Source organism: Zosterops lateralis, assembly GCF_965231275.1.
Source record: "Zosterops lateralis genome assembly, chromosome: 2".
Taxonomy (NCBI): domain Eukaryota; kingdom Metazoa; phylum Chordata; class Aves; order Passeriformes; family Zosteropidae; genus Zosterops; species Zosterops lateralis.
Genome location: NC_139763.1, coordinates 62,651,767 through 62,675,426, shown reverse-complemented (window position 1 = coordinate 62,675,426; position 23,660 = coordinate 62,651,767). Strand labels below are relative to the sequence as shown.

Below are 23,660 nucleotides of genomic sequence, written 5' to 3'. Positions count from 1 at the left end.
GTTGTTTTCTATACAGTCTTTGTTTGCATGATGTTCTGTAAAGGGACAATTTTCCTCTTCTTCCCCTGTGTGCTGTCTTTTTGTACAGGCAAGTGTCATGAGTCCACTCTTCCATTTCTTCACCTGTGTATCCAGGTTAGAGTGTTCAAGGTAAAACTTAGATTTCAGATTACCTGGTTTAAGACATCCAGGCATTCTAGAATCTCAGTTCAGCCAGGGTTAGAGAAAACAGCAAAGGAACACAGTATAAGTGGAAATAGCTTGGATTGCATTTTGCAGGCACAGTTGAGGCCACGTTAGTGACTTGATCAACTTGGCTCTAATGAGCAAAGTTAGTCAGGATTGTGGTTAACACAATAAGTGTGAGCAGGGGCATGCAATGAGCACCAACATTAGTTAATTTTTTGGGTTTTTTTTGTGTTGTGGGTTTTTGTGTGGTTGTTTTTTTTGTTTGTTTGTTTGTTTTGTTTGGTTTTTTTGTTTGTTTGTTTTTTTTTTGTTTTTTTTTTTTTTTTTGTCTATGAATTAAAATGAAGTAGTTTATGTGTTCTTTAAAAAACCCCCTAGTTTCACCTAACAGCTCTTATCTTGGACCCAGCTCATCAGGAGGAGTCCCCACTGACTGCTCTGTTGTAAGGCTAGGCAGAATATCTCCTGGCTCCTCTTGCCAAAAAGAACAAGAATCAGAGGAAAGTGTCACACTCACCAGGTAGCCAAAGCCAAATGCCTTGTCCAGGTGTCTGGTGGAGTTGTCCCTCCAAAGAAGCCATCTCTGACTGTGGGAGCAGGCTCCCCTCTACCTGGTGGGGGATACCTGAGGTGCCATCAATTGATAATCCTGGGGGGGCATCTGCTGCCTAGGAAGTGTTGCAGTAATAACATGGAATCACATGGACAGAAGATGCTGGGGGAAGTGGGGCAGAAAAAGAACCACCTGCTGCTCCCTTCCATATGAAGAGAGAGTGATGGCCACTGATGGTCTCCCATGCTCGTGAAAGAGTGTGTCTCAGAACCATCACCAACATTTAAATAGCTTTTCTTTAAAAAGAAACTGTCTTTGAATGTGTGTGTCAGTAGGAAGCCAGGGGTTTTGGGTAGTATTGGAGGTGTCAGTATGCACAGGGCATTTGGGACAAATAATATAAAAATTCCTGCAAGAGAAAAATACTATTTTGCACAGCTTGCTTCTTGATAATGGTAAGTGTTCTACAAGAGGAGGCAGTTATCAGTTTCTTTATTTTTATATTGCAAACACAGTTCTTATATTGTCTGCCTCAGAGATATTGCTAAGTCATAAAAGAGATACCAAAGGAGAGATACTTCACAGAAAACGAGAAAGAGATTTATAGGCAATTAGAGAGAGAAAATGTCCTTACCAGAGATCCTTTAGACCTGCCTTCAGTCTCCTGTACTGCATACAGTTTTTACTTCTGGTTTCTACTATCAGAAGGAATCAAAATAATTGTTAATATTAATCACTTTTTTTAAGCAAATAGCATCCTTCTCCTTCCATCTTTTCATTTTGGTCATTCATTCAGTTAAAAAGGCATTTCAGTCTTAATGTTGTGATATACCAATGGGCCCCAGTAATTTTGTGTGAATGCTGCACACATTGATGAGAAAATAATTTTTCAAGCAAATTCAAAAGCAGCCCTTAGATGAAGGCTATCATTTTACACTGGTTTTGAGATAACCCCTGCTTGCTGCAAAGTTATGAGTGGCCAAGTATTTGCCTATGTATGCAGTTCTTATCTAAATCCCAATGTCCAGATTTTGTCAACATCCACTTTCAGAATTACGTTCCCAAGATAGACAAGCAGCAGGTCAGAAGAGGAACAACCAACCAATGGTTAGACCACTATTTCAAACAGTGAGAGGTCTCCTTTGGGCAAATGTTTTAGAAATATGTCTTTTACTCTCTTTTTTCTTTTTTTTTTTCTTTTTTTTTTTTCTTTTTTTCAGCACTACTGTGCCTTCATTGTCTACATGCACATATTTAAATGGGTTTTTGCAACCAATGGTAACCAGAAACCCTAGTAGCTGACCACCATGTATCTGCCATGTATTTATCCTCTTAACCTTCCTTGCAGAGCCTTTCTTGCAGTGGGATGTGTGGGCTCCCTTGTGTTGGCCCAAGTGCACAGAATCTATGCAGTGACATTATCCCAGAAGTTTTGGACAGAATAATGGAACAGTTTGGGTTGGAATGGACTTTTAAACATCATCTCGTTCCAACTCCCCCTGCCATGGGCAGGGACACCTTCCACTAGACCAGGTTGCTCAAAGCCTCATCCAGCCTGGCCCTAAAAACTTCCAAGAATGGGGCATCCACAGCTTCTCTGGGCACCTGGTCCCAATGCCACACCACCCTCACAGTAATTACTCTCTTCCTAATATCTACTCTAAACACATCCTCTTTCACCTTAAAGCATGCCCTTGTGAAAGTTCCTTCTCCAGCTGTCTTGTAGGCCCCTTTAAGTGCTGGGAGGCTGCTGGAAGGTCACCCTGGAGCCTTCTCTTCTCCAGGCTGAGCAACCCCAGTTCTTTTCTTCATAGGAGAGTTGCTCCAGCCCTCTGATCTTCTATATTGTCCTCCTCAGGATTTGTTCCTGCAGGTTTATGTCCTAATGTAGGGGTCCCAGTTCCAGAGCTGAAGCAGCACAGGTAGGGGTCTCATAATAGTGGAGTAGAGGGGGAGTATTACCTCCCTTGATGCATCTTTTGATGAAAACCACAAGCACACAGCCTTTGCTTAAATGATGACTTACTTTGCAAGGGCAGGTAGGGAGACCTGCTGAAAATATGTATTTTGGTAAAAGCTGAGGTTTGAGAGTGCAAGTAGCTGTTTGCTGGGAAGGGAGGCCATGAAGTTTTGATACAAGGGTGCAGAGCAGCTGGTGCCTGGGATCTTAGTAAATGCACGATAATGTCTTTCTCATTCATGAGTCTATATCTCTCGCACTCACTGGAGGAACATAGCCTTGGGCATAGAGTAGCTGTAGCATCATGGTTCTCATGCCTGCTGTCCTCACAGTGCTGTGTCCAGAAATAAACTTGGCAAAGGTGTCCCTGGGCTTTAAGAAGAGCAAGCCCACAGTGCTGGAATCTCACTGGGATATGGAAGCACACTTACTTTTACAATTAAAGACAACGGCTCTTCAGCAATAGAGGAAACAGTTTACAACATACAGCTGAGACTACTGTGGAAATGTAAACAAAAACTAAATCTAGTCTTTGCAGAGGCACCTGCAAACCCTCTTATTTAAATGTGATTTGCAAGCCAGAGTGTGCCCTGTGCAGTTGGTGATGCATTACAGCGTCAGTGGGTCTTACTTCTCTGGGAAGGAGTCAGGAAGAGATGGGTGTGTGGGATCATTGCAAGCCATTAGAGCCAGACCCCAGTTTTAATTCCTCTTCCTGTTCAGTTGCAGGAGCAGCCCACATGTACAGGAGAGAGGGGAACCAGGCAATTTCGTGGGATTTTCTTCAGTGTGAGATCTTTGCCCAGCTCTGCTATAGTTCAGTGTTTCTGTCCAGTGTTTCTGACAGCTAAAAGGGATATTTCATTACACAGCTACTCAGTTCATGTAATATGTAATGCTGTGAAGAGCTGAAGAATGTTCCTAGTTAAACCTAAACCTTAAATACTTGCCAGAGTAATGCTTAGAAAAGGATTTAGAGTTTCTGTCCTGTCAGAAACTCAATACTGCTCATGTGAAGCTCATAACTCACCAGGTGGCCAAAGACACAGAAGTGCCTGAAGGAGCATTAAACAAGAAAGTTTAACCGGTAGGCAGACTGCTCCTGCCACTCTTGACACTGAACCCTCTTTCTCTTGAGCTGTTTGATGATTTGTGCTAATCTTTTATCTCAGTTCACCCCTCCTGTGTGCCTGACCTTTAGCCCTGGCTAGGAAAGTGGATTGAAATAAAAGCTCTCTGAATGACAGTGGTAGAGCAAACCATTTTTCTGTCTGTCCATTGTGTCTGGTTTCTCTTACCTGACTCACTTTGTCCTGTGGCAGAGTGCAAGACCTCTGGGAAATCTATCTTTCTTCTCCTCTGTCTTTCTTCGGCTCCTGGAACCACAGTGCCTCCAGTCTCCAAGATCTTTTGTAGAAATCAGCTATAGGAAAAGAGAAGACAGAAAGATGTGAAGGAAAAGCTGAGCACTCAGGAGCATTCTGGAAAAAAAATCTCAGCTGCATTACACATTTCTCTATGCTTGACGTGCCAGGGAGAATGGCCAGCACTTCACGGTGGCTGAGGCTTTTCACCCTCAAACAACAATGTGGTTTTCTGTACCTGGTCCCAGGTTCTGGGGTGAACTCCTTGGCCAGTCTGTGCATATTGCCTGTGGCAGTGCTTGCCAGGCCCTCCAGTGGGAACATGGCCAGCAGAATGGGACTGGGGCAATCCCAGCCCCAGGCTCCCTGCATACCCATGTCTTCTCCTTGGCACAGCACCAGCTGCCTGGCCAGGGGCAGGGATGGTGGCTATGGTTGTCCATACAGGCCAGGTGTCCACTTAGAGCTCATGACCTACAAGTCAGTGATACCATCTGCAGAGATTTCCTTCCTCTTCAATGTGTCCAGGGGTCTAAATCTCTGCTGTTTGGGAACAGCTGAGCTCAGAGTCGATGGAGTTTGACATTCATCACATGAGGCACAGATAAATATCCAGGAAGGGCTAAATAGATCTGCCTGAGCTCGTCTCCAAAGCCTTACTGCTCACTCTCTCAGCTGTACAATGAGGAATGGAAACCGGGCAGCAAAGCCAAGTGGGGTTAGTGACACTGTCCCTTTTGGGGTTCTGGTTTAAGGAATGGGTTGTGTGCACCTGTTCCCTAGTGGTCAGTGAGTGCCTGGGAAAATGGACCTCACTGATGGCTTGGGGGTGACCTGCAGAGATGTTGTGGTCTGTGCATTTATTTAGTGGGACGCAGAGGTGAGTAGGTCCAAACACTTGCTCCTTGTGCCTTGCTTCTTGTGCTGTTTATACAGGGGGTTTTTGGGCAGCTGTCTTGAAGAGTTTGTGGTTTTTTCCATGCTTTGTGACAGCAAAGAGGGCAAAGTGACCACTCTGTGTTACTTGAGATAGGCAACACTGATACTGAAAATCTGAAGGAATCATAACTGGTTTTTTGTGGTGCCAGTTATAATCAGTGCTTGTCATTGCTAGAGGAGGAAATGTTTTCCCCTTCCAAAGCTTTTTCCTGTCGTATTTTTAAATTTATATGTGTCATGGAAGAGATTAATCCTAAATACAAGCTCTGACTCAGAAGTCTAGTTAATCACTATGTAAAAACATTAGGAAGACTAGATTTGTTCACATTCCTTTACAGAAATAGAGATGGAACAGGTAAGAGTTGGTTGGATTCAGGACCTTTGTGAAAATCCTGACCTCAGATCACAGAATGATAGAATAATAGAACCACAGTTTGGAAATGACCCTTAAGATAACATTAAATTCAATGATAAACCAAGCACTGTCAAGTCCACCACTAAACCATGTCCCTGAGGAAGAAAAATTTCCCTGCCTAGGGAAGAAATTTTTCCTAATTACCAATTTAACCTCCCCTGGCACAACCTGAGGCCACCTAGTCTTGTCCTGTCACTTATTATTAACTCGGAGAAGAGATTGACCCCAGCCTGGCTACAACCTCCTTTCATGCAGTTGTAGAGAGATCCCTCCTGTGTTTGATTTCCATATGATGCCTCCACGAATGAAAACCCTTTTCTTTGCAAAAAATTCAATCTTTTTTTGTCTTCCTGCAGCTTCAGTAGATGCAGGACAAGTTCCTTCTGAGCAAAAGGCTGACACCCAGCACAGGGCATGGGCAACCTAGTGGTGACTGTCACCCTTCACCTGCAGGAGGATAACAGGTCCCCCTGATGCAGCTCCAGAAGCAGGACTGGCTCTGCAAACACGACTGTGGAAAGGCTGGAAACAAAACTCCATTCAGTTTGGCAGTGCAAGGGGAAATACTTCTTTTTTTTTTTGGATGTGCTGTAGAAACCCCACAAGTTCCTTTTGTGTTATGCAAAATTTCCCATCCTGACAGGGAACTAATAACTGCTGGTGAGTGTTTCTGAGCAGTAGTTTCAGTGCAAAACTTGGGCCCCAGGCTTGCACGTGAGAGGCTGCAAAGAAGAAGTGGAGATTCTGATCTGGACACAGTTACAAATGTTATGAGGAATGCTGGTTTCAAAGCTTGAGAAGAAGCAAACAGAAACTGCCAGGGTAGGAGTGAGGAAATGACAAGAGGTAGATGGAAAATCGGGAAAAAAAAAGAAAATGTGCAAAGGAAAAATGAGATAATAAAGGGAAACATACCAAAGGAAGAGGAAGACATACTAGAACATAGATTTTTAAAAAGCTGAGAAGAAAAAGATGAAAACTAAGAAAAACGCAGAGTAGACAGCCTAGGATGTAAAATGTCTAACATTTAAAAACCTATAAAGTCAGAACATAATGAGAGAGTGTTCGGGGAGACATATATGTGAGTGAACCCATGTGCACAGGACATTTTGTTCAGTCCTACAGGTATTTGTGTGCAAATTTTATTTTGGATCCAGAGGAAATTGAATTATTCTTTCCTTGGCAAAAAGCTGCCTGCTGTTCAGGAGAGCAGTGTAATTTATAATTTTTTTTTTTTTTCTCCTGCCATGGTTTGCAGCAGAAGACAGGTACTTGAAATTCTGGCAGCGGGTTGGCAGTGCCCGAGTTTGCAGCAAAACAGCTTCATCTCGGCTGTGACAGCCACCCTGTGCAGGGCAGGGGCCCTGGGAAAGCCCATTCTGCTACTGTGTCAAAGCCAACTATGGTTCACTTACCAAAATGTGAGTGAGATTGAGGCTCAAAGTACATGAGAAGGTTGGTTAACCATGAGTCAGCTTCTGCCAAATCAGATTCTCAAAAAATCATTACTTTGTTTCCTCACAGTTTTGCAAAAATGACTGGTATAACAAGTGTAATTAAAAATATTTTTTTCCATCTATTTCTCACACTTTTTACTCCTGTAAGCCTTTGGCCAGATGACCCACCAAAGTCATATTTTCATGTATTTTCTCCCATCACAAAGTCAAATTATTTCCTGAAAGAAACCCAGGAAAACTAGGAAACACATTGGTCTGAGTTAGGGTCTAACCAAGACACTGATTTTCTTTTGTAGGACTACCAAAACAGGATAGACAGTATTGTTGCAACAGCCTCCATGAATGACACTTCTAGACCCATATCCATCTGGGAATGGATTTATCAGCTGGAAGAGTCACTGCCAGTCTCTTCTGCACATTTTCCTGGGAGAGCCTTGGAGGTGTGCCCTTCTCCCACTGCAGCCAGACCTGGGAGCTGACAGTGGCCAGGCTTCTCCAACCTCTTCTTGTCACTCTCTCACCAAGTAAAACCTAAGATTAGCTTATGCACTGTTATTAATATTTCACTAATGTTCCCCTTTGCAGCAAATGGATGGTTTTGATCAATAATTCATGGTTGGGCGTAGCCCATTAAATTTGAAGTGGGGTGTATGCTTTCCTGTTATTTATTTATCATTGCTTTTATTTTACAGGGTGTTTTTTCCCCAGCTATTTCATTTTTCACTTGCTTAAATGCCTCTCCTTCAATGTTCAGACTGCTTGCAGGAAATTAATCTTGTACCTTATGACTTTTAAGTAAGACTAAGCTCTCTTGGAGGGACTGAGACTGAGCCACAAGGAAAACTTTCAGACCCACTCATTCACTTCAGTGCCGGAGATCTCTTTGAAACAAATGACTTTGGAAGTTTGGTAACAAATCTAACAGCTCAAGGCTCATCCGTGGCCTCAGAGCTGTCTGGTTTTTGTTTCACATGAGTATCTGGCTACTTCTGCTGAGAGAACAACCTGCTCCAAGACCAGCAATCTGTCCTTGCCCTGTCCCTCCTTTGCCAGTGGGGGCTTTTCAGTAGGAGCCATCCTGCACACAGGTTTTGGGGAGTGTAAATCTTCCTAGGCTGGTTTCAGGTTGTATCCCCTGGTTAGAAGTGGCTTTTTGCTTTGCATTGTGAAAACAGTCTACTAATGGCTTATTTGATTTTTGTGGCTCATCTTGATTCACAAATAAGACGGATCGTAGTGAAACTGAAATAAAGATTTCCTTAGAAGACTGTAAAACAGGTTACAGAGTTTAGGGCTTGGAAACTGAAAGCTGCACAAGCATGTGAAATCATAAACCAGTCTCCCAGCCTAGCTTTAACAGGCCATTATCCTCCTGGTCATTCCTGTGCCCAGATCTAGGGGAATGGGTGAGGTTTGGAGAGCTGCTGATCTGAGAATTACCCTACCCAAATTATGCTTTTTCAGTATGGCAGAATTTCTTTTTACATTCTTCTTTCTCCAGCCTTGCCAGTGTGCAAGCCTGGGTGTCCCTCCCTGACCAAACATAAATGTCTTGTTGCTGATGGGCACTCAAGGCTGCTGTATTTGCTGTGTGGCACAGGCTTCCCTTCATTCACACTTGTGTGCATGGCAACACCCACCTTCCACCCTACCTGCCTCTTCTCTCCAGGCAGCAGCCATGCAGGGAGCCACTGGGAATACCCACACAAGGGTTTGGTGAGTCCTGCCATCGAGTGTGGTGGTTGAGTGCGGGTTGGAGACCAGGTTTCTCAGGGAGGGAGGGTACAGTGGCAAACTCCAGCTGGAGGCAAAGCTCTGGCAGGGGTAGATCTGCCCCACTCCTTCCTGCATGAACAGATTTAGACAAAGAATGAGATGTTCTTGTTGCATGAGATATTTCATGATATGATTCCACCCACAACAGACCCCAGTATCCATGTTGTGACAGGTTCAGCGGGATCACCCAGCATTGCTTTGCATTCTCAAGGCTTTTTCTGTCATATATAATGCAGCAAGAATACAATGTAAAAGGTCTGAGTTTCACATGCATTCTGCAAAGCCCCAGTCTGTAGTATTCTCTCTCCTGCAGAGATCACAGTTGGCATTTCAGGGTACACTGCTAACACAGACCTAGCAGTGGGTCAAATTACCAACTTGCACCTGAGCACATGCCATCAGAGTAATGACTCCTGCTTCACAAAGACTCATTTACCTTTCAACAGCATTGAAGTTCTCAGGGCCCATATTCAGAAGCAGTTCAGTGCCTAAATCACTAGTGGTTACAGAAAGTGTCACTGACTTTCACAGGAACAAGGACAGAGTCACACAAGATAAAGGTACAATTCAGATAGCATCAAACTATAGTGGGAATTAGATCAGGTCCTCTGTACTTATATATGAGCAATATATTATTCGTTAAAAGGAGATAATTTTAAAATAATTTCCATTATTTTGATTTGCCCTAGTTTTTCATGGACCAGGATGTTCCCCTTGAAGGGTTGATTTAAAATTGTGCTGTCATTAAGTCAAAGACACTTGGAAGGTCCACAAGAACTTTCATCCATCTCGGAAGATCTGTGCTGCAGTCCCCACTCTGCTCCCTACCATGCTCTTCCCATCCCAGAGCGTGGTCTACAACCTGTGATCATATCAGCTGTGGCGAGGAAGATGTTGCGTTATGAGAGTGTGATTTTGCAAAGTAATGGCTTTTGGAGGAAGTAATTTCCTGAAGCAGAAGTGGCCTGCAGGAAGGCAAAGTTCTTGGGAGATTGCAGTGGGCAGTTAAACATGTGAGAGCCAGGAAAGGCCACCACAGGAATACACTTCCCTAGTGCCCAGAAGGAAACTACTCATGTACAGCAGACCCCAGCTCCCTCCTTAGCTGAGGATCCCTGCAAACCCCCTCCTGGCTGCCAGAACACAGCACTGCCAAGTCAAATGAAGCTGCTGGACCTCTTCTTAGGTAGATGCTCTAGATCCTTCAAATGTAATTCCCATTCATTGGTGAAAGTGGGATTACTGGTTCCTGCATGCTTTTTGGGTTTCACTTACCTTGCTAAGAAACATCCAAGCCTCGTGGCAGGAGAACAGAGGCAGTCTTTGCCCTTCCCAAGGCTCCCCAGGGCACCTGGGGGTGAAGGGGAGGAAGGTGAGAGCCCGTTGGCTGGTGAGGAGGTTGAAGTGAAAGTGCTCTGTCACTCAGGGCTGTGGGGCTGACTCGGGGACCAGGGCAAGGAAGAGGAAAGTCATGGAAGGGTTTGAAGCCTGTGGTGACACAGTCTGGCTGATCTGCAGTGAAGTGTGACTGCATTACACAGGCAGCAGGATGGGAGTGTCAGCACTGCTAAAAGTGCTTGGAAAGAGAGGTCCTTCAGGCACAGGGACAATAAGGGTCAAGAGTTTTGAAGTGTTGTAGTGGTTACAACAGGGAGGAAGAGATTGGTTTTGACCTTTTCAGCTGTGTCTCAGGGGCATGGTCTCTTAACAGTTAAAGTTCTCCCTCTGCAAGTGATTGAACACAGTGCATGCTAATTTATGGTACTTAATTTATAGACAATCATCTTTGACATTTCCTAATGTCTCTTCCTTTAATTAGAGGACCACCTCTCCTTTAACTTTTTTACCTTTCATGTGCATAAATCTCAAAGCAGCTGCATGGATATTTTGGCCCTAAGACTGAAGCTGTAGGTCAAGTGTATTGTTTTTCTGAGGTGGGACAGTAATGGACATTTAACTCAGTCCCACAATACAACCTGTCCTAACCCCAGCTGGTCTGCTCCTAGCCATAAGCATATGTTGTGGCAAAATGCAAGCTATTTATATTGTAGAGTTACAATTCAACACCCTTCTAGGAAACCAGTACTACAGTAATAGCCTGCAGTATCCTGCCCTGTTTAAGAAATTACTTTGGAGACATCATTCTCATGGAATCTTGCATTGCCAGGAATAACAAAACATCCACCACACCTGACAAATTAACCAGGAGTAGGAGATAACTATTGCACTGTCCCTCTTATAGGTGTTTTGGTGCTGCCCAGTAAAATTGTTATTTGTGTGATGCTTCAAGGATGCACAGTGCAGGGTTTAAATAGTGTGTCATGACAGGGATTCAGCTGGGGTTGTATCTAAAGACTACCTAAGTTTAATAATATTTGGTGAGACAGCATTATTAGCTATACAGTGGCAATCCAGCAGATCTTGAAATGAGACAGAAAAAGGGATTCATGATCCACATGGCAAATACAGTTTTTGTTGATGTCTGCCTCATAAATCCATCATACTTTAAATCTCCTCCTTGCTGTCCTTGTATGTCCAAGCTTGTTTGAACACTTCTTTAACACAGCTGGTGCCTATGGGATGTGCTGGTATTGAATCAGTGCTGAGGACACTAAGCTCAGTCAGTGTTGAGCTCAGTCTAAGTCACATGAATATAAAATAGCATACAGCATGGTGGAAACTCTGAGTTCCTCCCTTACCTTCTGCATAAGCTGTAACAACTCAAGAGGGGGTGCTAAGAGTGTTAAGGAAACATATCTGATAAAGGGAACACCCACCCCAGTTTTCCTGTGCAAGATGTCAGATTTAGAGCACACATCTCTTTGGTGCCCTCTTCCTTATCTCAGAAAAGATATTGCAGTATTTAATGGGATGTCATGGAGAACCACAAAAGTAATCAAGGATTTGGAAAAGGTCTGTAAGAAAAAAGCTGGGACAAACCATCAGGGTGGTATAAAATATCCCAGAAAACAAACAAGAGGAGCTGTGGCACAGCCTATCAAATGATCAAATACCACAGAGGAAGTATTTTTTAAATAGAAGTAGTAATCAAAAATGCCTGGATCGTGTTTCAACATACTTCTGAGTAGAGCACATGTATATTGATTCAAGGATGGATCTTAATTATGGAGATTTGTTCATGAGAGGGCTTCTTTGAATCTCTTAACAACTGCACGTCACTCATGGTCCAGCTGGTCTGGTGAATGACAGCTTTTTCATTAAAGACATACAGTTTGGTAATTTTTTTCACTGGCCCGCTTTCAGAGGTAAAAGTCAGAACAGAAGTTGTTGAAAAAGCTGAGGGATGATTCTTCAACCTCGGAAAAGTGGCAAGAATCTTGCTGTTAAGGCAGGACCTTTCTTAAAATTTCCATGGGACTAATTAATAACTTTTCTCTCTTGATGCTGTGTTTTCAAATCTAAGGCTTCTGCAATGCTGCATCATTAGGGCTTGAAAGATAGTTTATATTTGCATCCATCAAACACTTTCACATGTGACCCTCGGTGCATTGGGAAATGTGTCCTTGAAGTCTGTGTCAGCTGTGAGGTGGTGTGAGGAGTGCTGTGTCCTTTCTCAGGCTTCCCTGTTCAATAAAGGCTTGGACAAACTATAGGGAGAAACCAGGACAGTACTGGGATGGAGCACAATGGATCAAAGAACAGGGAGAGAGGGCTCAACCTATTCAGCCTGGAGAGGAGAAGGCTGAGAGGGATCTTTGCATCTACATCAACCTAATCAGAGCTTATAGAGAAGATGGAACCAGCCTTTAGTCAGTGGTGAACACTGATAATGAAAAGGTCACAAGTTGCATCAAAGGAAATTCCAACCACTTGCATGGAAGAAGTTTTTACAGAGAGGAGAGGGCAGTAAAACGTTGGCAGAGGTGATGCTGAGGAGTTCCCGTGCTTGGTGACTCTGCCCCAGCCTGGCTTGGCAGCCAGCCCTGTCTGGTGGATGAGGTGTCCCTCCAGACCTCGTTGTTCTGTGTCTCAATGTGGCTTCCCTTACCAAGGAAGAGAGGAAGTGTTCTGAGTATGTGTGTAGGAAGTGGTGCAAAGCAGTGGCCCTATCAGAGGAGAACAGAGATGAAGAGGTAGAGGACAGAGAGTGCTTCATTTCCTTATAAAGACAAAAAATCTATTGCACTATGGGATTTTGTCACCACTCACTTCCCTCTCTGATCTCAGTCGTGGGCTCCCACTCTTGGGCTTGCCTTGTTGCGCTGCAAAAAAGCAAGAGTTTCCTTCTCTGTAGTGACAACTGCTTTGCAATTCCTCCACCCTACAAGACGTTTGGTTTATTTAAGAGGTTCTGCCCTTTCCGTTGGATTTGCAGCTGCTGAGCTGTTCGTTGCTCTTTGGACCCACTGATTGAGCCGGGGAGGTAAGATCACAGCATCTGGTGGTTTTTTGACAATCTTCTCTCACTGAGAGCCCTAGCAGTTTAACTGCACAGGAAATTGTGGTTGCCATGAAAAAAACAGAGCAGGTTCTATATTAGTATGAAGCGTTTTCCGGTAGTGTTGTGCACAGCATTTCTACTGACCTTCAGGAAAGCGTTTAATGAATTTAATTTGGCAGAGTGGTTTTTGGCTGAGTAGAATGGTAGTCTTCGAGTTGGCATTGGCTTGGAAGGGCATGATAAAGTAAGGAGCCATTATTTAGATTGCAGACTGGATCCATGTAAGAAGGTAATTTTAATTTCAGTGATGAAAAACACTGATTCATAAGTATAATGTATTTTTGGCTCATAGTGCTTACGATGTAATCTGCTGGCTGTTAGGACATTTATATCAGATATTTAGAAATGTAATTTTACTTTCCAGTGGATAAATAAAACTGATTCATGATAGAGCCTGATTGCAGTAGGGACTTCTGCTTTAAAAACAGTGATATGTAGTGGTCCTAACTTATATTTGCCTTTTAAGATCTTGACTGATGAATCTGGGCAGGCTTGTCCCTTGTATTCTTTGGGATTTCAGGTCAGGCTCTAGATGCATTGTGAGTTGCAAATATCTACAGATATATTAGGTGTTAGTACTGTGAACAGGAGCCTCCAGCTTAACTGTCTTCTCTGTAAGAGCGGTAGCCATGCTAGTTTTGTCATATAGTGTTTTCCTTGGCACATGGATTTGGTTGGAACACTGACCCAATGGAACTTTAGGTCTTCGTTATCACAACCAAAGTCACAGACCAAGTTGACTGACTGATCTTGTACTGCTACAGGTGTCAGGTGAAGATGATCACTAACAAATGCAGCTGGCTGCTCAGCAGATGGGATTTGATCATCTTGCAAAAAGCATATCACACCTTCAAACCCCTTCTGTAGAGAAACTCCGGCATGTTTCACCTTCCTCCCCTCTTGCCTGTCCATGGGAGCAGTCTGGCCTCCTGAGCTGGGGAAGCTCTCATGAGTAGACAGGTGATCTGGAAACCCCCTCTGTGTTGGGAAACTCCACTGAGAAGTTATGCTAGAGCCAGGAGGGACTGGGAAGTACCTGGTAATGTGAGCGGGAGTTTCTGCTTCCATCCTGACCATAAGGTCCAGATTCACTTAGCTCAGAAGCTGAAGACAGTGTTCACTCTATAGCTCAAAAAAGGGATGTATTATATTACTGGGTTTAAATGTGCTTCCTCAACTGAACCAGAGTGACTGTTTGGACTGAATATAATTATGATTATAAAATGTTTGTACTTAATCTTGTTTGTACTTAAATCTAGCAGTGTTGCTTTTCTTCTCATGCTCACAGAACCTGGCACACACTCCATTGCCTGGTATTTTTCTATCAATTTTTTGACCCTGTTTCTTTCTGATTTCAGTCATGAGCAGCTTAAGACACAGCTTAGAAGAGATTGAGTAAAGGGGAAGGAAGGAGATGGAGGAGACCAGGGGAGTACAGTGCATTCAGAAATGCAGCTCATTTTCATACTCAGCCCCTTCAAGCAAAACAGCAGACTCCAGTGAAATACTGATACAAAATGTAAAATATTTATCAAAATGAAAAAAAAAAAAAAAGGAAAAAAATCGGAAACATTTAGGTGCTGGAGGATGGAGTACATGAGGTTCTGTTGGACATTCTGAGCAGTTATCCAAGGGGAAGGCTGTAGGATGGGAAATAAATTCCTCTAGGAAAGGCTGTCTTCTCCTTTTCTTGCATTAGTTGTCAGGCTTCCACAGCAAATTTGGGTCAGTACTTTGTGACCTCACCTCTTGCTGTCAGGCTGAAGTACACAGGAATAGGAAGAGAAGATTTGATCTGTCTGTCCAGGGTTTTATGCCCGTTTCTCACCCCAGTTGTGATGGGGCAGAGCTGGGATAGATTCTCATACCTATATCCAAAGCAGACCCTGCAGATGCTCTCCTCTTCCTCCACCTTTGTTAGTGAAGATGGAACCAGGTGCGACAGGGCTTTCCATGCAAATGGGACACCTGTGGAATGACTGAAGCTGTTTGTCAGCTTGAGAATCAAAATGTTCTTTTATCTAAGGAAAAATGTTTTCGCTTTAAAGCCTGTGTTGATAAAGAGATGAAAAAGATAAGTGACCCAATAAGCAATGTAGTGTACTGGATATTTTTTTTTTAAGAAAAGTTCTACAGATCCTAATTGAAAAATAATATGCACTTATATGCTGTCTCCTTAGTAGGAGGTATCTGACAGATACAAGACACATAAGGAGAGTATATACAGGTTCAGAGCTCCGCTTTTTCAATGTCTTAATTTCCTTGAAGGATTAGCCCTTCCTGCCACTGAGTGGTATATTGGAAAGAGATCTCCATCTCTTTCCAGACCTGTGGATTTTCCCTTCCTAAGTCCTGTTGATCAGTATTTGATTTAGGACTCAGGCATCACATTGATAAATAAGGTCCCTTATAAAATGGAACATTAACAAATAACTCATGGGCATTGCTGTGTTCTTTCTGAAGAGTGATAAATGTCTTTTCTCTGTATTTTTTTTCAAATTGTATAAGGAAAAAAAGATAAAGTGCAACATCTTAATAGTCCCAGTGCCTACATGCATGGTAAAATTTGCTGTTGCAGGCACCAGTCTTTTAAAAAACGTTTGAGGCAAAGATTGTAATTTATTGTGGGCTAAATCATGAATCTTTGTAATGTACTAGGGAGGAAGTATTTGCCATATCTTCAGAAAGGCTCCTCTCGGCGTCTTGAAGGCTGATTTAAACAGCAAGATCCTGCTCAAACTGAAGGTGCTGTGATCCAAGTTACCCATTGCTAACAGAGCCAAGTATGTTTCTGTCTACTTTAAGATTTAAAATTTAGCTCAGCATCTTTGAGAAAATTAAAAAATACTCTTGTTCATCTGTAGTTATTTCAGTAGGGAAAGTGTCATAGCCCAACATGAACAACATGAAAAACTAACTTTTTAAAATGAACTACTTATGTGTTTGAAAATGTTGCAGTTTGTGCTTCTTTTAAATGATTTCCAAAAAGTCCTTGCGTCTAATTGGCATTTGGTTCGAAACCTATTTGTGTTTGCTGATATTGTCAGCCATGGTGAGCAGCTGAGTAACTCACCAGCACAGAAGAGAGTTATGTACTCTAGTTTTTATCCTACATCATGAGCAGAAACCAAGCTGTCACAAAAAAATATCCACTCAGTCTGCCTGGAAGCTGTGACACCAAACTAGAATAAAGGGCATCAATGGGATTGTTTGTTTGTCTAAGAAGGCTGGATACCCCAGAGCTATCACTGCAAGTGATCACTGGCAGCTCACTTTAATTTAGCATTGAAGCTACTATCCTATTTTGCTGTGGGTGCAGTATGGATCACCCTGCTGGTGCAGGGATATAAGCACATTATTTTGATCAGAACTGTAAGAGGAATAACAGCTAATAATAAATATATAGGAGAAAAACATGATAGTAGCAAATATGCCGAGACTGAAATTTAATTGGGAGATGAAGTATTCTGAATTATGCAAAAGAACATGGTTGGCTGATCGCCAACAAGATGGCTTTGCCTGCTACATTTTAGTTGAAGGTTTTTGCTGATGAGCACAGGATGAAACTTTCAAATTGAGGAACTTCTAGGCCACACTGCTGTAGTTTTGTAGTATTGATTCTTCTTTCAACATGAGATCTACCATATAGTTTATCTTTTTCTCACCCTTTACTGACAATGAAAATGGCAAAAACTTTTCTCTGGAAGGAAAGTATCAAAACCTAACTCAAAAAGCTTCTTCCTCTCTTGTCTCCTCCTCAGCCCTTCCACACTGTAGGAAATCAGCTGAGACAAATAATTTGAACAGAAGTGCATATGGATACATGGACTAACATGTGGGATCTTATGAGAGAAAGGTAGAGGGAAATATTTCTGTGGAGGAATATCCTATCAGGGATATTCTGATGAGTGACGAGGAATAGGCAGATATGTAAAGGTGCAATAAATATGGGACAAAGATCGAATATGTCTGAGATACTCTTGTTTTCCCTTGTACTTTTCTGGCCTTCAAGACACTTCAGGTCTATCACGAGAGTTTTTGCACAGTTCTAAGGCCTCTTCTCTCAATCCTTTCTGCTGGTGGCGTGACCCAGGGCAGGCTGTGCCTTGGGGAAGGTGCCTCTCCCAAGGGGAGAGTCTCCCATTGCTGTGGCTGCCTCTTTGATGCCAGCTGGGAGGGAAAGGCTGATGCAGAATAAAGCTGGGGAAATATTCCCCAGCCCTTACAGAAAGCTGGACTTTGGAAATTGAATTTGTGAGTGAGATAAGAAAGAGAAAAGGAGCTAGAGCTATGAGCTCTGGTAAAGTAAAAGGCAGAGTTTTGTGTGTGCAGAGGGACAGTCTCACACTGCCCTATAAAACTCTGACAGCTGTGTTTTGCAATAGCAAGTGCCTCTTATTTCATCACTTTCAGAACAAAATAAACAAGTTTGAAGAGATGATAACAGGAAATTTATATATGCCAGGGAACATGTGTCATGTTACTCTCCAACAGCTAGACAAGTTATCATATAATTAGCAAAGTACTTGTGCATTAACAAAGCAAAGCCCTGGTGGTAGAAAGTGAGGAAATTTTAGTAGTTTCTTTCACTTTCTTGACACCAAATTCACAGTTAAGTTATTCCTGACTAAATATGTTTGTGAAAGATAATGTTGTCCCATGAAATGTACTTTTTTGTTTTGAGGAAAGGTACAACTTTATGTCTATTTATAAAATGCCATTTCACATCTTCAATGTTTCCATTGCCTCACTTGCAACAAAGCTTAAACACCTCAGCAGTGGAGAAAAGTACCAAATAAGGTAACCATTTAACACAAATCTTGGAAGCCTTGAGGTTTTAATGCCTTTGCCATTTATTATTTATAGTGCATGGTGGGTGTACACTTTGCCAAGCAATGCATAACCAGGCAGCTCCTCCAACCATGGCTTCAAAATCGAAAAGAAAAGGAAAGGACATCAATATCACTGTGTTTCAATTTAGCAATTATGTTCAGGTCTAAGATTATTTTAGTTCTTCCTTTATATTCCAGTCTAAAAATAATTTATTATTAGATCTCTTAAAACATCAGTGTGGTCATAGGTTCTTTTGGGGATAAGGTCAAATAAAAGGAGACTTTAGAGCATGGCTGTGACATATTGGTTTGGAAATGATGGCAGGGAAGGGAGTGCTTTTTTAGAGGTTCTTTTGGTATCAGTTTGCTTGTGTTCTCAGCAGCTTAGGTGAGAACCTCTTCCCTGTTTTAACTCAGCAGTCTTCTGAGGAGGAAAGAGTGTATTTGCACAACTTTATGTTTGCTTTTGCAATAGCGGGTTTATGCTGCTTGCCAAACAAGAATGAAGTGTTGCTTCCAGGCAATGTTGTAATCCAGACGTCCTGAAGCCATCTGAATCTCAGACTGTCTCAGGGAGTTTTCTGTTTTCCTCCCGAATGTTTACTACCTTCCATTTATTTCTTGTTGGCAGTTCCACTGCCTTTCTTGCTCTGACCCAGGGAGCTGTATTCCCCTCCTCAGCATCCTGTCTCAGCATCTAAGCACATGCTGACTTTCACCTCATTCTCCCTCGGACACTTCAGTTCTTTCACTGATCTTCCATCACACCAAGTTCAAGATCCTTACTCCCAGCTGCTCCTGATCTTCAATATCTCATTTGTGCTGACAGCTAAGCTGTTTGTGTTCAGTCTATACCAATCTCCCCTCTGTCTTGCTGAACCTCTCCCCTGCACAGCTTTTCTCTTTGCTTCTGGCCATACATCACTTTGCTCAAAGCCATTGCCAGGTTCTCACCAGCTGGTCTCCCCTTTGCTCCTCTCTCAGATACCTCTTCAACAAATGTTCCCTCCAAAGGAGCTCTTTCAACTTGTTCACATTGCTCATCATCATTGCTCATCCACATATCCTCCTTTGCTCTTATATCATCTTCTGCATATTTTTCTCTGCATCTGCCTGGTCATACTGATTTTGCAAACAGTTTGGAGCAGAGCAGAATGCTTACAATGCCTTGTGAGTTATCAGTAATTGGACTATTCACCCAGGATTGTTGGATGCCTTTTTGATGGGATACCCAAAGTAGTTTAAGTTTTCATTGAGGATGGTGAAGTGCTGAAAGTGGTTGAACTCTAGAAGCAAATGGCACTGTTCTTGGGTGGTTAAATCAGAAGAAAATATTGGGCCTGACCTCTCCCACTACTATCCAGAAACATTTTACACCTCTGTGTACCTAAATATTATCATTTAATGATCTAAGCAAAATAAGAATTTTAAATACTGAAAGGTGGCTTTTTGAAAGGGGATTTTCTCCTTTTTTGCTGTCTGTTGCTAAAGCTTTGGACTTTTACTCACATGATTTCCTTATGTTTTGTTTTTCGTACTTGAACAATTTAAAAAATGACAGTGATTTTTCGTTGGGAACAACTCTGCAGCCTTTAATCTGAAAATTCTGGTGCCTTTCTGCATCTCACTGTTGTGAAACCAATAGGATTCTCTGTATTTAACAGATTACTTGATTACATATCAGAGGTCATAATTTCTTATGCAATCTGGAAGAGGTGATTTTATGTTGGTGATACTTTTTTCTCAGGGTTACTTGGAAAAGTAATGTTATAGACAAAAACCTGTAGTGTTTCCTACCTCTTAAGCCTAGAACAGTCTTCATGGTATTAAAAGTTGTGTTGCAAATTATATTGATTGATCAAGTGACTGTACTAGAAGGAAGGATCTTGCAGTGGAATGTGAGTGTAAGATTTTTGTGTGTTTAGGTGCATTTTAGTAAACCCACAATTTGTAAAAACACACAGCAGGCAAAAGAAAAATTTGGCAGTGAGGAATCAGAGGCAGGAAAGATACCAGGACAGACTGAGGGAAGACTATGGATCTAATTTTACCCTAACATACATAACCCACATTGCCAGTGGATCGTAGGGGTATGAAAGTATGGTGGTCAGAACCAACTGCAAGGGCAATGGCATTATGGATTCTGCTGCATTTCTCCATTTATGAAGGTTGGAGTGAATGAACAGATTTTTTTATCGCTGTCCTCATCCTAAAACCACAGTGATTAGGCAGAAAAAGGGTGCATGATACCGCTGGGAGACAGCAGACAAGGAGTTAATCACATGAGATTACCTTGGGGCTCTTTCAAAGCCATGTCCATAGTGTTTTTCACAGACACAAGGAATCAATGCATGAGTTCAGCAGAGCATTGAATTTGAAGCCCAGATAGGCTATGCATAACTGTGTTTTTACAGAGGGCTTTAGCAAATCTAGTTGGTTTTTTTAATTATGCAGTGTGAATTTTAGTTTGGGAATGGCGTATTTCTGATTTTTTTTTCCTCATTTGATTACTGTAGCTACAGCAACCACTTCCCAGGATCAACTCGGGTTTCCATTCTATTCAATTTAGATAGTTGTTTGGTTGATTAATACTTAAAGAGACATAGAACACTATAGTCATTCTCACAAATATAGAATAATAGATAGTCTGTCTCCTGAACAGTTTCCTCATGAATAGATGCAAGGGACAGTAGGTGCATGAAAAAGAAGATTGGCATAATGTGCATCTTCTGGCAGTGTATTTAATGATGCCATAAAAGAAAGTGAGCTTTCCCTGACTGGTTATTAAGAAAAGTGCCTGTAAAGTGAAAGTCTAATCCTTGCTCCTGTTTTATATCTTTGATGAGAGGAAAGGCAGGAAAACTCCTTCTGGCCACACATTCCATTCCTAAAGCCACCCAACCTCAGGCAGTAACTTTAGACACCTTGGGAGGGAAAATCCTTAAACTCCCAACATATCCAGGGAGAGAAGTAGCTGACTTTTGGGAAGCCAGACCTGGTGGTCTGAACACCTTGTGAAGGAGCTTCTCTCCATCCTTCAACCTTTTAAGGGTGAGCAGCCTCATCATTAGGTATCCAAAGGTAAGTGGTGCAAATGTCTCTTGGGGCTCTGGCTCCAGCCCAGAGCACCCAGGGCTGCTTCTCTGCCAGCACTGCTGAAGAAATGACTGATGAATTGTGTTTCCCAGGGGGAATCACAAGAATCAGCACAATTTAGTCTGTTTTCTCCATGAGAAATGAAAGTCAGCAGAGAGAGGATTTAATTCCAGTTAAATTAGAATAAATAAAATTATTGTAATTTTGAGCAGGGCCTGGCAAAACAACAGGAGGGAATGGAATTGGAATTGTATCTCATCTACACAGGATTTTATCCCTTTGCTTGATTTCAGGATACAGAGTGGAGCTGGGTTTTCAGCTATGGCAAGCTGGTCCAGAACTTTGAAAACCCAAGTAAAAACTTCTCTGTGATGTGTTTCATCACAGTTGCAAACCCAAAAAAGCACCAAATGAAAATAAGTGTCTTTTCCTTGCAGACCTGCCACTCACAGAAGTAAGAAATGGCATCAACAGGACACTTCTCCGAGGAGGAGATGGCAGAGCTCCGAGAGGCTTTCAGCAAAGTTGGTGAGTGCAGCCAACACCAAAGGCTGAGGTGTCAACCTTCTCATGGTCTGACTGACCAGCTGTGAAGAAATAGAGTTTGCTCCAGCACCTATCTGGTGTGTGACAGTAACCACAGAAAGCCGTTTTCCTGCCCCTGCTGGCCTCCCAGATGAAACCACATCATCTCACTGCAGAGCACTGGCCTCTTAAAGAGGGGGGTGTTGGGGTTTCAGCAGAGCCTCTTTTTCTTTTATGAAAAAGATTCAAGAGCTGTACGGCAAACCATGTTGGAAAAATTGTCAAGTGTTTTCCCAAGAATATTGTTTATTCATGACAAATTATCTGGAAGGCAAAAAGGTTTTATTTTAATCTAAATTGAGCATTCCCTGTAGGAAGGAAGAGTGTGGAAATGTGCAATGGTTTAAAAATTTGTAATCCCTTCACAATGACCTTTCAAGCCCCATATTTCTACTTTGTGTTTTCTTTCCAAACCTTTAAACATCTCATCTGATTTGTCTCCATTGAAGTCACACAGACCCAGCACTGTCTACCCAAATTCTAAGAAAAGGTCCCTGTGACTCTCACAGCTCACTTAACTTCTATCAGCACATCTATCAGCCTCACTGGATTATGCACTCATCAGTTGTCCTTGCTGATTCAGGTGGTGGTTGGTTGATTTCTGAGCACACAATAGTCTAGGCTGGCAATCTTAAACATCTGGTCCCTGTGAGTGTCCCATACAGCCAATGCACTGACAAGGCAAATCACAGAATCCTGGCTTGGTTTGGCTTGGAAGGGACCTTAAAGATTATCTACCCCACTGCCATGGCAAGGACACCTTCCACTAAATCTGGTTGCTCCTCCAAATGATGGAAGGAAGCTCTCATTCCTTTCCCAGACATTTCCCTCTCCAAGTCCAGATCCTTTGGTGGTATGCCATGGTGAAATGGATAGGATGCTCTTTGCAATCTGTATTTCTCTGTGCTACTAGTGCTGAGAGCTGAGTGTCTTTTTGCAGCATGCAACAAGTGGCTCAAATTGCAACTTAATATGCAGGAAATCACCACACACTGCTTTGAAATCACCTCAGCCTCCAGGGTGGGGAAAAGGAGCCCACAGAAAAAGAGCGACAGAGCTACTTAAAAGCCAAGTATAAATAACCACATACAACTATATATATATTTATCTATGTCATAACCATAGTGTTTTAACAGAAAACTCTCCACGTGATAAACTCAATTTGCTTTTTTATCTGTGGAATTTTTCACCAAGTGGAGAATAAAGGACTGTGAACCAGTATTGGTGATCTTCTCATCAAATACTATTTAGGATCTTGCAGGAAGCTCAGCAGGAGTATTCATGTTAGCACCATCACAGAGAAACATAGGAGTTTTTATTTTGAGGATGACCATATGCAGTTCCAGCTTACTTCTGATGTTATTAGATGCAGAAAAGAGGCCAAAATCACAAATTATTTCTATGGATAAGTGCACATGTGTATTGTGTCAACTTTATTTTCTTTAACTGTTCTGTAGACAGGATGCTTCCTCTATAGATGGCATTTGTCAGTACGTAAACCTTGGAATGGCAATTATATCTATTTAAACCTAGCTTTGTTAAGATATTTATATGTCTAAAATATAAATTCATCACTGGCAGGTTTTGTTTGTTTAAAAGTGATTGTAATTCTTTCTTGGGTGTGAATAACACCAAAGCAATTGAAAACATCAGATTTCAAGACAACAAATCTTTGTATATAGTGTACCTTTCCTTGGGTAAAATAAAAAAAAAGCCTTTATGTGCTGAAAATGTCACTGGGCTGATGTAGAATTTAAAATTTGTTTTAATCTTTGCAGATATCAGCGGGAATGGCTTCATCGATACCAATGATTTAACAGAGGTGTTGAAGGCTGCCAATCTCCCTCTCCCAGGATATAAAGCCAGAGAGCTCATTCAGAGTCTGACAGCCACGGGGAATGGCAGGATCAGTTTTGATGAATTTATTTCAGTAAGTGAGATGTTATTTATTTCAGTCACTCAAGGTGGTCCCCAGGGCACAGCAGAGGCACAATCACAGGGTCTCATGGGCACCTCATTAATCCAGTGAGTC

The 23,660-nt window shown here is 42.2% G+C and overlaps 1 protein-coding gene across 4 annotated transcripts in view; it reads left to right on the top strand.

Annotated features, from left to right (window-relative positions):
• Window positions 1-23,660, top strand: part of LCP1 (lymphocyte cytosolic protein 1) — a 46,010-nt gene that overhangs the window by 4,804 nt on the left and 17,546 nt on the right. Inside the window, exons 1-3 of one of the 4 annotated variants that reach the window (XM_083854927.1) lie at window positions 12,741-13,037; window positions 21,481-21,571; window positions 23,407-23,558. In XM_083854927.1, the coding sequence (XP_083711053.1) occupies window positions 21,505-21,571; window positions 23,407-23,558 (219 nt within the window). In that variant the 5' untranslated portion in view covers window positions 12,741-13,037; window positions 21,481-21,504. Of the gene's footprint in view, window positions 1-12,740; window positions 13,038-13,189; window positions 13,345-21,480; window positions 21,572-23,406; window positions 23,559-23,660 lie in introns of those variants that run through there. The other 3 variants (XM_083854930.1, XM_083854928.1, XM_083854929.1) reach the window with 3 other exon arrangements.